Source organism: Vespula pensylvanica, chromosome 9 (genome assembly GCF_014466175.1).
Source record: "Vespula pensylvanica isolate Volc-1 chromosome 9, ASM1446617v1, whole genome shotgun sequence".
Classification (NCBI taxonomy): domain Eukaryota; kingdom Metazoa; phylum Arthropoda; class Insecta; order Hymenoptera; family Vespidae; genus Vespula; species Vespula pensylvanica.
In genome coordinates this window covers 1,304,426-1,321,952 of record NC_057693.1, presented here as the reverse complement: position 1 = coordinate 1,321,952, position 17,527 = coordinate 1,304,426, and the positions used below count along the sequence as shown (strand labels likewise).

The following is a 17,527-nucleotide window of genomic DNA, read 5'->3' as shown; positions in this document are numbered from 1 at the left end:
CTGCTTTGACGAAGACGAGAGAAACAGGAAGAGTGCAAAAAAATTATGTTAAAGTCCGAAAAAAATGGTCTGCTAAGTCTTCTTCGTAAAAGATTGGGCAAGCTTAAACTTATCAATCCCTAATTGATGCTGAATTACTGCACGATAACGAACGAGTTTGATAATAATATTTTGTGATATTTTCATCGTAATCGAGTAACTATCGGATAACTATCATTCTTCACGGAATTATCTTGTTCGATAGATCGAGAACGATATATATATATATATATATATATATATATATATATCATCTATTGGATGAAGTATTGCGAAGATAACACGTGTTATCATTGTGAAAAAATATAGTCACATTGGTATCTATCGTAGATTATCATCAAAGCGATCGATAGTTCTTAAATTATCTCGCAATAATGTCCTGCAATATTTCATATAATTAACGATTAAAGATTTCTATTGACATATTTCATTATCGATCGAAAATAAACGTTGAAATTATCTATATAATCATTCATTGAATTAATAATAAATAATTCTAATTTGTGATTGTCGTTAAATTAATGTTTTTTTTTTTTTTCTTTTTTTTATATCTATGTGTATCTGTTTTTATCGTTTCTTTATCGCCATTTGCATATGAATTAAAGTTAGAATTACGATCAATAAATATCTTCTACGGAATATTCGTAAATTTTGTTTTGTAATAAAACATTCATTCAATGATTTTTAAATTTTGAATGTTTCAGAAATAATTCGTTTCGATGTGTGAGTTTCGATAATTGGCAGGATCCTTCGTAAATCATGCTTTGAATCATTTACGAACTATTCCGTGGAAACAACGAATCGCTTTTATTCATGAATCATTGATTAATTACTCCGTAGATAGACTATATCATTGTATCGTTTTATTATAACATAAAATCATTGACGACCTACCACGTAGAATCATTTTCATTAAACTTATCGCCACGATTAATTTTTAAATGTTAATAACAATAAGACAATACAACTCTACTAAATATAAACTTCATTGATAGTTAATAAATTGTAAAAATATCATTAACGATTAAATGATTAAATAATTAATCCATTCCAATGTTACGAAAAGTAATTCAATAAAAGCGATTACGATAAAAATATTATTCTATAAATCGCGATTAATATTAAAGTTAAGTAATTAATATGGTTTCAAGGATTGCCTGTAGTTTTACAAATCTTTTTTTTTTTTTTTTTTTGAAAGCACCCTCGTTAAAAATACAAATTAAATTACATACCGATCAATAAAGAAATAAAAATTAAATTATATACCGATCAATCAGATATCGATTGAAAATATTTATTACTCGTATACTTGTTACAAATTTATATCGTTTGAGTGATGGAGAGATGATGGGCGCCAAGTTCTGTTTGCTTTTTTATGTCTTGAAATGACCGCCGTTAACGTTACCGCATAAATCCATCGTAAAACTTTTTTAATTAAAAATATAACTCGTATATCAAAATTATATTCATTTTATCGAGGTAATTATATTCAATTATATATCACTTATCAAATCGATCCAACATCGACTCAGCATCGATGCTTTGATATAAACGAAGATAGTTGATCGTTTTGATAGACTTTAAGGAGTAGCATTCGTTTGCCGCAGTTCTTCTCTGCTCGACGACGATGACATACCGTGTACTCTTAGTCGTTGTGGTCACATGTGAACAAACACGATGAGCAAACGACGAGCGTATGGCAGCCGAGCACCGTAGCTAGTTAAAAGAGAAGAAAAAAGGAGCTAGACGGAGAGAGAGAGAGAGAGACAGAGAGAATTGTTATTTGAATATTACGTCATCGGGATTCTGAGTCCGATAGGCGTTCATACGAAAATTACAATCGCACATTCGATACTCGTTAAATGCGTTCGTTCGTTCATTCGTTGTGTCATTCGTTCATTCGAGTTTAACGAGCTCAGCTGTGTGCTCGTTTGAAACTTATGCGTGTTTCCAATGTAGCGTGAAAAAGTCGAATAAGAGAAAGAGAGAGAGAGAGAGAGAGAGAGAAGGAGAAAATACATAGAGTTTGAGAAATCAATGATATATCAATGACAAATGTAATCATTTCTAAAACAAATCGCGCGGACTATACTTCTCATTTCTCGAAAATTCATTAAAGTCTTCACGACGCCTTACCATTTATAAATTTCACAATACGTAAACAATACTATTATCGAGATTTATCTTATCGATGGATAGACGAGTTCGTAAACCTAACGATCGGTGATACTTATCGGATAACGACTTTCATCGGTCATTGAACACGTTCTATGCCGATATTCCTTTTATGAAAAGTAAAATACAAATGCTGCACGATCTATCGGAATTCCAATCGAAAGGAAAGTCGCGATGCTTCGAGGATCGTTCCAAAATGTTTATTTTCTTCTTTTCTTTTTTTGTCCTTTCGCTGGACAAAGAGTAAGAGAAGATAGGAAAGGGTGGAGAGTGGAGGGTGGTTCGAAGAGTTGGCACAGAGTAGACGAAAAGACTCTTAAGTTTATAAACATGTATTTTTTTCATCGAATGTGCTTGGTGGGTGAGAAGGGGAAGAAAAAAAGAAAGGGGTAGAGAGGAGAGGAGGTGAGGGAGAAGAAAAATCATGGGCAATAGCAGACCCAGAACGACCCATATGCGCCATTCCGGCGAACTGGTTACCGACTTGACTTTTTTGGCGCGTACGAAAAATAGATAAAAATGTGCGAAATAAAGGCAAATCGACATGGCGTGGTCGTGGGGCTCAGGGACAACCGGTTGCCATCTTGCTTTCTTATATAAGTCCCTCCTTGGTCTTAAAGACGTTCCATCGGCGTGCACTCGCTAACATTTGACTCGCCTCTCTTTCTCTCTTTCTCTCTCTCTTTCTCTCTCTCTCTCTCACGCATTCTCGAGCTCCATTCTCTCTCCGTCTTTCTCTATCTTCCTTACTCCTGCATGTTCCAGCCATCTCTTTCTCTCTCTCTCTCTCTCTCTCTTTCTCTCTTTCTCTCTTTGCTTTTCTTCATCTTTCTCTCTTTCACCGTTCCGCTTTGCATCTTTCTCTCTCTGTCTCTGTCTCTGTCTCTGTCGCGCTCGTCTGCACGAATGCGCTATCTTTACCCTTTCTACCATCTCGTCGCCACCGGATCTCGACTCGGTTACATCCAAACGCACTCGTCTCTCTGAGACTCGGAGTTGTCTCCTCCAAACTGCATATTGGCTCAAGGACCCGCCAAAATCTAATCTGTTCGCGTGACAAAAGAAAAAAAGAAAGAGAGAGAGAGAGGGAGAGAGAGAGAGAGAGAGAGAGTGGGAGAAACGATTGTAAGTAACGATTCACACTCGTTAACATTCACTTTTAAAGTTAGTCACTGTACAAGGGACAAAGTGGGGGAAGGTCTGCTGAGATTTTGCTTTTCAAGCCCACTTTTTTTAGGATTCGATCGAGCGTGACGACTACTTCGGTTTCACCAACGGTATTCCGTATATACCTATATAGCTTCTATCTATGTATATGTACAGGTATATGTATCTCTCTTTCTTGCTCTCTCTCTTTCTCTCTTTCTCTCTCTTTTTCTCCTTCTTATCGAAACCGACAAACACGCTACGCGGAAATGTACGGATAGTCGGTAACGGTCGACGATTCTACTAGGAGATTCTTCTTAAAGTAGGCAACGATAATAAAGGGAGGACGTCTTCTATTAGCGATCGGAAAATCTAGTTGGGGTGAACGAACCGTTGATACAATAAAACGCAACCCTGACGTTCTGCTAATTACATTTGCCGCGGTGCTGCTCGTAAACGTCGAGTTTAAAGATTGTATTTCTATCGTGAATGCGTGTCCGATGATTCGGCATATCCTTTGACACTCGTGAGATGTATCTATGAGATTTATTAAAAAAAAAAAAAAAAAAACTGCAATAAATAAGAGAGAGAGAGAGAGAGAGAGAGAGAGAGAGAGAAGAAGAAGAAGAAGAAGAAGAAAAAAACAATTAAAAAAATCTCATCGACGTCTATCTCGTAGGATCAAAGTCGAACGATTCTTTTTTGCCGCGATCGAGGACGTTCGTTTGTTCGTTTGTATTCGCGAAAAAAGAAAACCAAAAAAAAAAAGGGAGAAAAACGAAAGGAAAAGAAAAAGAAAAAGGAACGATCGGGGAAAGTCAAGGAGTCGCGGGAATTCAAAAATTCGCGCCACGACGTTCGTCCAGGGTCGTCCGAGGGTATAAACCGGTTGACCTTCCACGAAGATACGAGAAGCGATCGGCGAGAGTTTTTACTTACATCTTCATCGTGCGTTTCTCGGCAGGCGATCGTAAGGTTAACCTCGTCCAAGAGGTAGCGGACGTTAATACGTTCCTCAAACGTGTGCGTTCCTTGCAACGTAGTGTGGGAAAGTGTGAATCGTTCTTATTTGCTCGAATAATTAGTCTTGGTTTTGTCCAAGTATTCTTTCTTCTTTCTTTCTCTCTCCCTCTCTCTCTCTCTCTCTTTTTTTTTTCCTTTTTTTTTCTCATTTTTCCTCTTTTCTTTTTCTCTCTCTCTCTCTTTCTTTCTTTCAACTCAATCCCTCAAGCTCAATCGACGACGTATGAAATGGGTGATAAATTGTAAATAATCATACCCTTTAGAAAAACCCATTAAAATTCCAACTGTGAATCATTGTTAATATCACTGCGCTCGTTGTTAAGAAATAATGAAAGAATATAAAAAAGAAAGATAAGAACGGGCACGATTAACGACGTTAGATTTACCGATTGGTCAAACTTTTTTTTCTACAGTTGTTATACAAATTTCTATTTTACATTACGTTATTCGGTTTTCTCCCTCCCTCGAAGAATTAATTATAAAGTTTTTTTTTTTTTTTATTGTAAGAATATGATTAATTTTATACATAACTTTCTCCCTGTCATTCAGTTTTCTTTTTCCTCTTTTTTTTTCTGAGATACATAGATATATGAGATATAATTTTTATGATATATTGGAATTACTTGTCGATAGTTTTAGTGTCAAATAAAACTGATTAGGGTTTATGTTATGATCTTCTATTTAGATCGAATATATATATATATATATATATATATATATATATATTCAAGTAAAATTATATTGGATCATATGAGTCGTCTTCGATAAATCGAAACTTTTATTGCAAACGATATCGAAAGAAAGTGAGAAAAAAAGAAAAAGAGAGAGAGAGAGAGAGAGAGAAATACGAAGAATAATACAAAGAAAAGATAGGATGATCTCGGGCGTCTATCGTGGCGCAAACCCTTCGAGCGGGTAAATATTTTTAGAATGCGGAACAGGGAAACGAGCCTCAAGGTCATCACGACGACCGGAGAACGGAGCAAGAGGAACGCGACCTCGCGGCTCGTTTACCTTTTGGAGAACGATCAAGAATCGTCTATCCTCTGTTATTCCTTCCGTGTATCTCTGTCTTCCTTTCATCCTATATGAAAACAAAAAAAAAAATTGAAAAAATAAGAAAAAAGAGAAAAGAATTTAATAACGATTTTCACCATCCGTTCTTTAACTTATACTAGCTCGAAGAACTTCGTATCCGTTTATATTAAAACGAAACGAATGATACCAATATTTAACATATTATGTGAATATATAACGTCATATTGTTAATTATTATATCGAATATTTCCTTATCATTTTCTTTACATATATGTGTGTGTATGTGTGTGTGTGTATAGATATAAAATTTGTGTATATATACATATATATATATATATATATATATATATATATATGAAAATTTTTAAATAGAAAATATTTTTACATTTCGATAGACTGAATCATCGTGTGTGTGTGTGTGTGTGTGTGTGTGTGTGTACAATATACATATATATATATATACATACATACAAATATAAATGTATATAAAGATGAAGATGGTGGAGAACTTGTACCTCTCATTTTATTTGGATGACCGCCAAAAATCTCAAGCATCTCCGATATAAACTCGATGTCCACGAAATACGAAGAAACGTGCGAGCGAACGACCCTTTAAATTTTTATCAATTTTATCAAAAACTATTATACATAATACCATATATATATATATATATATATATATATATATACCGAAATATTAGAAATAATATTATTTATTCTTTAACGATCGATCACGTAATCTTGATCATGGATTATCCTTCAACGAAGTGGCTCGTCAACGTGAGAAAACCTCGGATTCGAATTTCGAAAGTTCTTCGAGGTGATTCCGTCAACGTTCTGTCGTTCTTATTACACGTTCACTCATTTATGCGTTTATCTGTGTATACCTATCTCTATCTGTATGTGTATGTGCATATAAGTAAGTAAGTACGTAAAGCCACGTACGTTATTATCGAATTACCAGGTATCTTGCAACATGCTTTCGTAATCGGGTCGTTTCGTCGGCCGGAATATTAAGCCGGTATTACGCGAGAACGTTCGCGATGTCTCGGCTTCTCTCTCCCTCTTTTCCCCTCTCTCACCCCTCTTTCCCCTCTTCCTCTTCATCTCTCCTCTTCTTCCCCTCTTTCATACTCTCTTCTCTCTTCTCTTCTCTTCTCTTCTCTTCTCTTGTCTTCTCTTTGAGCAATTTTCGTGTTTCTTTATGATGTCCTTTTGCGATGTAGAAGAAAATGACGTTAAAGTTAATGAAGAATATTCTTTTTCGAGTTCACCCCGTATACGATTCGTTGTACAAAGCTCTTGGTACACGTATATAGAAAATTCGTTTAAAATGGAATCTAAAGTGAATGTTTCGGAGATACGAGAGAAATGTTGATTTAAAAGGAAGAAAGAGAAAAAAAGATAGAAAAGATAGAAAGGAACAGAAGTCGACTAATCGTACGTGATCCATGACAGGAAGTTTAATATTCTTCGAATATAGAGAAAATTTATTCGAAGCAAATTTATGATGGATCTTTTTTAAAAAATTAGAAATAAATGATTATTTCTCGAAAGAGAAGAGAAGAGAGAAAAAAGATATGGAAAAGAGAAGAAAAAAGAAATATTATAAATCGAAATGTCGTTTGCAACGGAAAATAATTTATGCGAGTAGGGGAAATGAATTGGATGCGAATTTGAATTGAACTTTTCAAATGAAAGAACGAAATGATTATTAAACAAGAAAGAGGAGACAAATGGTATATAATCCACGATAGAAAGCGACATGCTCACGGTAGAGAAAATTAATTTCAAGCAAATTTATGACGAATTTTTTGAAATATGAAATAAATTATCTCCAAAGAGAAAAAAAAAAAAGTAACAGAAAATGCAAATCGAGTAGGGTTTATATATAGAAAATAAATTAAAAGAGAATGTTATGAATTAATCTTCTCAAATAGAAAAAAGAAATACTTATTGAAAGAAAAAAAGAAAGAAAGGAGACAAATCGTATATAATCTGCTATGCAAAATAGTGAAAACAAATATTTAATTTAAATATAAAAAAAAAAAAAAAAAAAAAGAAATAACGGAAACGAACGAAATATAAATCCTTTGTAAAACTAAAAAAGGAAAATGTATTAGAAATGAATTTGAATTGAATTTTTCAAGCGCGAAAGAAAGTTATTATTCGAAAAGAGAAAGACAAATAATGTATTATATATACGATTCTTTAAATACAAAAATGACTTATGTAACTATCGAAAATGAATCTATAGCGAATTCTGCAAATGCAAATGCAAATATTTAATCAAAGATTAAAAAAGAAGAATTATAAATAAAAGACGAATAGTATAGGTATAATTTTTTTATATAGGAAATGACTTTACACGTACATTTAAAAAATAAATCTAAAGCAAATTCCTCAAATACAAAAATGAATATTTAATTAAAGCTAAAAAAAAAAAAAAAAGAAAAAAGAAAAGGAAAAGAAAATGACAAATAAGAAACATATGATACAAGTATAATACTCTATATATCAAATTGCTTTACATGTAATATTAAAATATGAATCCAAATACAAAAGCAAATATTTAATTAAAGATAAAAAAGGAAAAAATAAAAGACGAATAATATATATATATATATATAGTATTAGAAAATTTATAATTTAATATTTACAATTAAAAAAAAAATATATATATAGTATTAGAAATTATTGAAAAGAGTGTCGGTCAGTTGAGTGTCGCGTTGATTCGTTTCGTAGACTGTTTCAAAGTTTAGTGTCTAGGAACCAAAGCAATCCAGCTAATCGAACTTTCACGTGTCTCCATATGGAATAACGTACGTGCCGGAACCGAAGGTGAATAACAAGTACGAAAGAGTTTTGCATTTCGTTTCGATTTCCCTTCGTTTAACCTTCGTTCTATTCGTTCGTTTCTATGTTCCTATGTTCCTTCGTTTTTCTCACTTCCTCCTTCACAACGTTTCTATCTTTTAACGCGTTAGACACGCTTTGAATTTGTCTCTGAAATCAGGTTTCTTCGTTGCTCGTTTCTCCTCTTCTCTTTTCTTCTCTTCTCTTTTTTTTTTCTTCTACGAACAGGTGTGGGCGTAGCCCATTCTCTCTCTCTCTCTCTCTCTCTCTCTCTCTCTCTCTCTTTCTCTCTCTTTTACACACGCACGTACACACGCGCGTACGCACACGCGCACACATTTATTAAACGGAAGGGAAACTATTTCTAAAGATATATATCGCGTTAATCTTCCAGCTTCAAGGATCGCCGCGAGCTTACCTTTTTCTTTTTTTTTTTCTCTCTCTCTTTTATTTTTTCTTTTTCTTTTCTTTCTTTCCTTTTTTTGCAAATAATAAAAAAGTCGTTACGATCGTAAGATTAATTAACTGACTTTTATGTGACTTGGGATTACGACGAAAACTTTTTTTTCTCTATCTTTCTACCTCTCCCTTTCTCTATCTTTTTCTTTATCTTTATCTCTTCATCTCATCGTCTCATTATCATTCATCTATATAATTAAAAAACGAATTTCTTTTGATAGTTTGTTGAATTACATAGAAAATTATATACATAATGTCGCGAGTATCGTTGTCGAATTTTTTTGTTTACGGATTAGTGTAGTGATATGTGGAAGGAGAAAGGTGATTAGAGAGAAGGGTGGGAGAGGGTGATAGAGTAGGGGACAGAAGGGGAGAGAGGTCGTTTAATTCGCGGACAATCTAGTCGGTTTGACGCTTCGATGAATTTAACATTCGAGTCGAGCACACACAAAGCGAGTCGTTACAAAATACGTTACACGATGGTCTTGGCCATACAAACGACGATAACATAATCATTTAATCATACGATGCTTGAGAAACATCGAAAGTCATTCGATGATTTGGGAACTTTTCCTTTCGAAAGTATTGGTCAGTCGGTTGGTATGTGTACATAGATTTTTTTTTTTATATATACGTCGATTTTATTTCTTTTTCTTTTTTTTTTTTTTTCTTTTTTATCTATTTGCTATTCTCGTGTGTGTATGTATGTATGTATGTATGTATGTATGTATGAATGTATTTTGTCATTTTGATAAGAATAAATTAACGAGATGGGGGTCTCTGTATTGTTTAAAAATGATGACCTTTTAACGTTCCACCGAGACAACTTCCGTCATCGACGAGCTCGACGAGTCAGCGACCTGTACAATGTACGTAAGTACGTAGTACATAGATATGTATGTATGTACATAGAGTGACTCATAAAAAACGATCGTAGGATCTTTGAAAACTAGATGAATTCATTAAAATTAAGTATAGATCTTGAAATTGTACTATACGTACTATGTATAATACATATATATCTCCTTCATTCATATACAAATATATATACATACATATATTTCTGTATATATATATATATATATATATATATTGTATTTTTTTTTATATTTTATGTATATATTTTTTTATATTGTTATATATAGATATCTCAAATATAAATATACTGTATAGAGAAGTTCCAAAAAGTGTTCACCAGGACTATTATAAAATCTAGTGAATTTTTCGAAAAAGAAAAAACCGAGACAATTCGATCTTATTTTCGAGTAGCTTAGATCATTCTCATAAACTCATATGCTTCAGTCTAACCCCTTAAAAGGATTGACAATCCTCTCAAAAATCTTAAGTGCCAACAAGGCTCAAGTGGCATATCATTACTAAGATTTTTTAATCCTCTTTACAACGATATTTTTATTTTTAACTTTCTTTTTATTGTTTTATTTTTATTATTATTATTTTTTTTTTTATCTTAACTCAACAATTTTCGAGAAAATCTGAATGTTTCAACCGATTTCCATAGAAGAATTTTGATAGCTCATACTCTCAAAAAATATCGTCAGATTAAAATCAGATATATCGTAAAACGTTCGACGTAACATTAAACAAAAATTGTACTACTGTATGGCAGATAAACGGTATACACGTTTTAATCATTCAACACGAAATTAAATTCAAACGAAATTGAATTTGCATTTTATTGTTGACGATTATTCGAAATTCATTTACTTGGAAATTATTGTAGTCATATATTTCGGAGTAAAGTTTATCTATATGTTTGTTCGTTCGTTCACAGGAAAAGAAGTTGAACTTGTTACTTCGAGAAAAAACATGATATCATATTTTTCTGAGTCACATTGTATGTACGTGTGTATGCATGTGTGTGTATATATACATATATATATATATATGTATGTATATACGTATTGTATTAACGTATACAAAACAACTTCATTTTTATTTGCATAAAAAAAGGTATGTACACGTATGTAAAGATATATGTGTATATATATATATATATATATATATATCTGTGTGTGTGTGTATGTACGTATATAGAATTGCTTTCTGAAAGTAAACTATTGTACAATATGAATACGAAGTACGAATACGAATACGAATATGAATATGAATACAGAATTTAATTTTCAAGTGAACTTGATCAAGTTGTGAGCATGAAAACATGCTTCGATGGTTCACGGCGAATCTAGTGCGCAAAAGCTCGCGAGTCCCAGATACGCGTTTTGCATGTATATAGCTACGTATGTACGTATGTATGTGTGTCTGTGTTTATGAGAGAGAGAGAGAGAGAGAGAGAGAGAGAGAGAGAGAGAGAGAAAGAGAAAGAGAGAGAAAGATAAAGATAAGAGCGAGAAGGAATACGCCGACTCGCGGTGTCCGTCGTCGTGCCATGATTTTCCGCCCACGTAGAAAAGCACGAGACTCTTGACAGTGTCCAGTCTCTTTATTACTCGCTTGCTTTAATTTTGAAAAAAATAAAAAAATTAAAAAAGAAAAGAAAAAGAAAAAAGGAAAGAAAAAGTCTCGCGAAAGTTGTCGCATTTGACATTTGCTGACTCAGCTGCCATATCCGTTTCTATTTTTCGTGTTTTTGTTTTTTTCTTTATCTTTTTTATTTGTTTGTTTGTTTGTTCTTTTATGCTTGTCCTTGTATTGTTTATTTTCGTTATTTTTCGCGTAAAAATTTGCAGATAGAATATACTTGTGTATATATATTTTTATTAGAAATAAAAACGTTGATTGAGAATTACTTTTATCTTAGTTATTTTTTAAAAGTCGTAAATCGTTACGGAAAGATACATGAAGATATTATAAATGTTCTTTTACAAAATATAATTCTATGTTATTAACCGACGGTAATTATCGTTGGTCGGTAATAAAGAGTTCTATTAAGGATTTTGAAAAAAATCGTCGTACTAGCGACATCTATCGTTGTTTTAAACGGCGAATCATCGTACTTAAATACAGTTTTAACTTTTAATATATATTGACATTAATTATTAGTTTATCATTCTGTAATTACGATCGTTCTACTTTCATGATTATATTTTACAATCTTTTGAAGATTTTTACTCTTACCTGTAGATAAACTGAAACCGAGCTCATTACATAGAAACGAGTAGTTGATCGAGTAATTAAACCATTATTATCTTATTCTTCGAGTAACTTCTGATTTAATACATTTCACAAATATAATTATAATAAATATAATTATATGAAATAAAAGAAACGCATAAAAAATGGATGCGATAATGTACGTAAAGAAAGAAAAACTCACGATTATCGAAATTCGACTTGAGTTTCGAGTTCAGATGAGTCTCGTATGAGAAACATCGATCCTAAGTAGTACAGGTAGTTTTATAGATTGATAGTAGTTTACAGAGAGGGCGGCCATGTTGTAAACATGGAGATTAACTAATCATTCTGAAAACATCGAGCTCGTCAGTTCGATCGACGAAGCAAAGACCGTTCGTCAGTGTTTTGTGTGATTTCGTTCAGTTCTGTACGAGCAGTTTTTGTCGAAACGTACAGACTGTCTCGCGAATAAACTATGGCGCTTCTAACAAGGATTATTAAGTGCGAGGTAGGAAGGTAAAGAAAAAAAAAAAAAAAAACAAAAAAAAATGAAAAAAGAACAAAAGAAAAATGACCGATCAAAAACAACGACGTGTATATACATTCGATAAAAATTAGACGAACGAACGATTGTAAATTATAATTATATCGAAGAAACATAACTAATGAGATTGTTCTCAATGAAAATATAGATAGTATATTATTGTAAAATCAGTTACATATCTTATAGGTTATCTTGTAGTCACTGTTTACACGACCTAAAAAAAAGAATCGGATATAGTTATCATTTTGTCGTTCGATGTTTTATTTCGCGATATTTTCTTTTCTTTCTTGCTTTCTTTCTTTTTTTTTTCCTTTTTTTTTTTTTTTTTTTTTTTTTATTAAGTGTAGATAATTCTTGCGTACTCGAATACGTTGTACACAACGATATAAATTTTTAATCAATGTCTAATACTCGTGGAACAGCGATAGTCGTTGAAGTTGTACGCAGACTCAATTGGCTCCATCATATAGTTATGTATTTAACTTGTTGACGACATTGGTTAATACCACTGGTAGTTGATAGCAATATAATTTTAAATAACGTTTTTATTAATGGTAATAAAATGTCTTTCGATGATTTGAAAACCGATTAGTCGTTTGAATATTCAAGTAAAATAAAATAATATGTATTCTTAATTAATAAAGAGTACAGTGATTTATTTTTCTCTATCGTATCTCTTTTTCTTTCTTTCTTTTTTTTTCTTTTTTTTTTTTTTTTTTCTTTTAGATTTCAAACATTTGATCATTAAAAAGTACCGTACGTTTTAATAAATTGCAAATTACAATGACCAGGTCGACGTGTTAAATTTATATTATTTCGAGAATGAAACTTGTAAATTGATATGTCGTTAGAAATATTTTTTATAATATTTTTTTTAATTACATTGATTACTGATGACGTCATCGTCATAGTCAATGAAGATTATCATTTTATCGAGAGAACATAATTAACAAATCGTAAGAACAAATAGATAATTGTTATCACGTAATGAACGTTGAAAAATATTATTTGATTGTCCGAAGAGATCTTCGAAGATTTATTGTTATCGTTCCTTCGAAAAACGATATAAATAATATTTCAGGCAAGACATATTTCAAGGTTATACAGTTCAAGCCCACCGACCGTTAAAATGTACATCGACGGACAATTCGTGGGTAATTATTTTAATCAAATGTTAATTTATTTCACCCTCGATCTTTTATCGAACACGATTCACCTTTTATCAAATACCTTTTGAAATAATTAAAAGGTTAAATTATTTTTAGCTATTTCTAATTAATAATAATGAATAAATTCACCGAACATTGTGCAAACAATTTTGAAAATTAAAAGTTTGTTCGGTCGGTATAAAATTTATAAAGGAATCTTTCTTACCGACGGACGATCATTTTACTTTTTTTCTCTCCTTATTTTCTACTTCTTTTTTCTTTCTTTTTTCTTTTTTCTTTTTACAGAATCCAAAGCAACGGAATTCACGGATGTACATAATCCCGCTACGAACGAACTTATCTGCCGTACTCCAAAATGTACGAAGGAAGAAATGGAAAGAGCCGTCGAAAATGCGAAAAATGCTTACGAGAAGTGGCGAAACACTAGTGTACTCACTAGGCAAAATTTAATGCTCAAGTATCAAGCTCTTATACGAGAGCACTCGGTTTGTCCATATATTTCTTTTTTTTTCTCTTTCTCACTCTCTCTTTATATATAAATATATATATATATATGTGTGTGTAAATATATATTGTTTTATATGTTTATATAAATACTTTATATATAATTTGTGTATGTGTGTGGTATATATATATATATATATATATATATATCTTTATAAATTTATATAAATATTCTGTATATAATGTATGTATATATATATGTATTATATATATATATATATATTGGGATAAGCCAATCGATACATTAAGAATTGTAATTTTATTGATCGACAAGATGATTTATTTTTCATAATCGTTTATAGAAAGAAATAGCGGAAAATATGGTGAAGGAAAATGGCAAGACTTTGCTCGACGCAGAAGGTGACATTCTTCGAGGCCTTCGTAAGTTCATTAAATATCAATTAAATATAACTCAACTATTAAAATAATTATAAAAGTTAATTATAAAATTAACTATTAACTAAGAAAGATTAACGATTCATAAAAGTCGAGTAAATAGGGCTAATAATAAAATATTCTATTTTACATTAAATGTTAGCCATATTAAAATATTAAAATATTATAATATTCAAATAATATTTCTATATTCTTATATAAAATATATAAAGTATTATTTTATATATATATATATATATATATATATAATAGCATGTTAGTTAAGATATTCGATTAGGGATAGAATATTCATTAATAATTCATTAAAAATTATAAATTTATTTCCAGAGGTCGTTGATGCTTGTACGTCAATTCCAATGTTACAAATGGGTGAATCTACGCCTAACATCGCCACTGACATGGATATCATTTCTTATAAAATTTCTCTTGGAGTGACGGCTTCCATATGTCCGTTCAATTTTCCCGCCATGATCCCACTTTGGTCGTTTCCAGTATCTGTTGCTTGTGGCAACACGACAATTTTAAAACCTTCCGAACGTGTACCAGGAGCCTCGATGATCCTTGCTGATCTCTTTACTAAAGCAGGTGCCCCACCAGGTCTTTTAAACGTCATTCATGGTCAACATGCTGCGGTCGACTTCATCTGCGAGCATCCAAATATCAAGGCTGTGTCCTTTGTTGGCTCGGATCAAGCAGTACGTAATATAATAAAAAAGAGATACTCAATCTATGATACTGAATTAACGATCCTTTTTGCAATTATTTTTTTTCTATTTTTTTTTTTTTTTATAACAAATAGTTTCATCTTTTCTATTCAGTTATATATAGAGTTAAGGGATTCGTAATAATTTGAATGAAAATTCAAAGCTCATTATTGTTTGAATTTTATTCTTCTAATCTTATAAAAGATAATTTCTAGGTAATAATTTATTATATATCTATTCCTTTTTTTTTTTTTTTTTTATATTTTACATCGTTTTATATTTATACAAAATGAATTACCACTTCATATTCCAAGTTTTTATTTGTGTTTATTTTTTGAATATATCTTTTATATTTATTACAATATAATTATACTAGTAACGTTCGAATAATTTTTTACGTTATATTACTTTTGCGTAAAACATTCGACAAAAAATTGGATCACTAATCGAGGATTAATCCGATCTCTCTTTTTCTTTTTTCTTTTTTTTTTTTTTCTTTTTTTCTTTTTCATTTCGAATAATATATAAAATTTGTTTGAACTTGCGAAATAAGTTGTATGTTGAAAATAATCTTAAGGCCAGGAATGTTCTAAACATTATTAGCATTCGATGAATATGAATGAGATTATAAAATCGTTTACCATTCGATCAATTTATTAACGATTCACGTTTCAGGGTAAATACATATACAAACAGAGTAGCGCGCATGGTAAACGTGTGCAATGTAATATGGGTGCAAAAAATCATTGCGTGGTGCTACCGGATGCGAATAAGAATAAAACAATTTCGCAAATAACTGGCGCGGCGTTCGGTGCAGCCGGTCAAAGGTGTATGGCTCTGTCTGTGGCAATTTTCGTTGGTAAATCGAAAGAATGGATAGGGGAATTAGTTGAAGCTGCCAAGAGGTTGAAGGTCAATGCCGGACACGTACCCGGTACAGACCTTGGACCGGTTATATCGCCTCAATCGAAACAAAGAATATACGATTTAATCGAATCCGGTGTGAAAGAAGGTGTTGGTTTACCTCTCGATGGAAGAGGTATCGTTGTCCCAGGATATGAACGTGGAAATTTTATTGGGCCAACCATTTTAACTGATGTCAAGGTATATCTTGATCCTTGATATCTTTTTATTTTAGTTTAGTCTTTTAATAGTTTCGTTAAACTTTAATGTATGAGTCTTATTTTACATTTCATATATATATATATATATATATGTATGTATGTATGTATGTATGTATGTATGTATGTAACATATATTATATTATATTATTATATATATATATAATTTAATTTAGATAATTTAATAAGAGAAAACGTTGAAATCGTTGCGACAAACATTTACTTACTAACTTTTAAACGTTTAGATATTAGCGTATAAATTGATCATCATATATAAAAATAAAAGATTAGTTCTTTTCATTATTTTATCATGTCATTTATATCTTGTTAACAGTCATCTATGAAATGTTATACGGAAGAGATCTTTGGACCAGTTCTTTCTTGCATGTTCGCCGATACTTTGGACGAAGCAATCGATATTATCAATAAAAATCCTTATGGGAATGGTACTGCCGTATTCACTAACAATGGTGCAACCGCCAGAAAGTTTGTTGATAGAATTGAAGCTGGTCAAGTTGGCGTGAACGTTCCTATTCCAGTTCCATTACCTATGTTTAGTTTCACTGGTAATAAAGGATCCTTTCTCGGAGACAATCATTTCTACGGGAAATACGTAAGATAAAAATATTGATTTATTAAGTATCTCCTTATTTCTTTACGATTTCAATTAAATACTTTTCGACGATTCTAATTTTAGGCTGTCAATTTCTACACACAAACGAAGACGGTAACACAATTATGGCGGTCAGGAGACGCGAGTAACATCGCCTCGTCAACAGCAATGCCAACGATGCAATAAATATATCGTCAGTCGATGAAAAGAAATTTTTTAATTAATTCTACGCTTATTGAGTCTTCCAAGAGATAAAGATCATCATTCATAGTTCCTACAATTTTTACTTTCTACAAGATCTTATATACGATAAAAGATATCGATCGACATTGACTCGTACCTGTACGTCATCAAACTCACTTTGCTATCTTTAAATATCATCTACGATACATCTATTGTATTATAATATACTATAGATATATTTTTTTATCGAAGAGAAGGTAATAAAATTACGTTTATCTTATCATTTAATTAAGCCTAGATCTATCACGTGTATTTTTTAATTGGATAGAAAACTTTGGAGAAAAGATAATCGTTGTCTTTCTTGTTTTTTTTTTCTTTTTCTTTTTTTTTTTTTTTCGTGTTATACAGAAACTATAATTTTGTAACGTTAAATTTCAGTAAAAAATAAAAAGAAAAAATAATAA

At 31.5% G+C, this 17,527-nt stretch overlaps 1 protein-coding gene and 1 long non-coding RNA gene across 5 annotated transcripts; one reads left to right on the top strand and one right to left on the bottom strand.

The window, feature by feature from the left end:
• Positions 1–5,193: 5,193 nt before the first annotated feature.
• LOC122632026 lies at positions 5,194–11,996 on the bottom strand. The gene is made up of 3 exons (XR_006327804.1): positions 11,833–11,996; positions 5,937–6,031; positions 5,194–5,467 (listed from the first exon to the last, which is right to left on the bottom strand). It is a non-coding gene; the product is annotated as an uncharacterized LOC122632026 (long non-coding RNA).
• A 185-nt stretch (positions 11,997–12,181) lies between these two features.
• Positions 12,182–17,351, top strand: LOC122632012 (probable methylmalonate-semialdehyde dehydrogenase [acylating], mitochondrial). Of its 4 annotated transcripts, none has more exons than XM_043818378.1 (8): positions 12,182–12,337; positions 13,455–13,527; positions 13,828–14,027; positions 14,349–14,427; positions 14,770–15,137; positions 15,822–16,250; positions 16,602–16,880; positions 16,965–17,351. In XM_043818378.1, exons 1-8 carry the CDS (start codon positions 12,305–12,307, stop codon positions 17,064–17,066), a joined length of 1,563 nt encoding a protein of 520 aa, XP_043674313.1. In that variant the 5' UTR covers positions 12,182–12,304; the 3' UTR covers positions 17,067–17,351. The 4 variants fall into 4 exon arrangements, with proteins under 4 accessions (XP_043674313.1, XP_043674316.1, XP_043674315.1 ...); XM_043818379.1 differs by having other exon boundaries at positions 12,209–12,345; XM_043818381.1 differs by lacking the exon at positions 13,455–13,527 and having other exon boundaries at positions 12,200–12,337.
• The last annotated feature ends 176 nt before the right edge of the window (positions 17,352–17,527 follow it).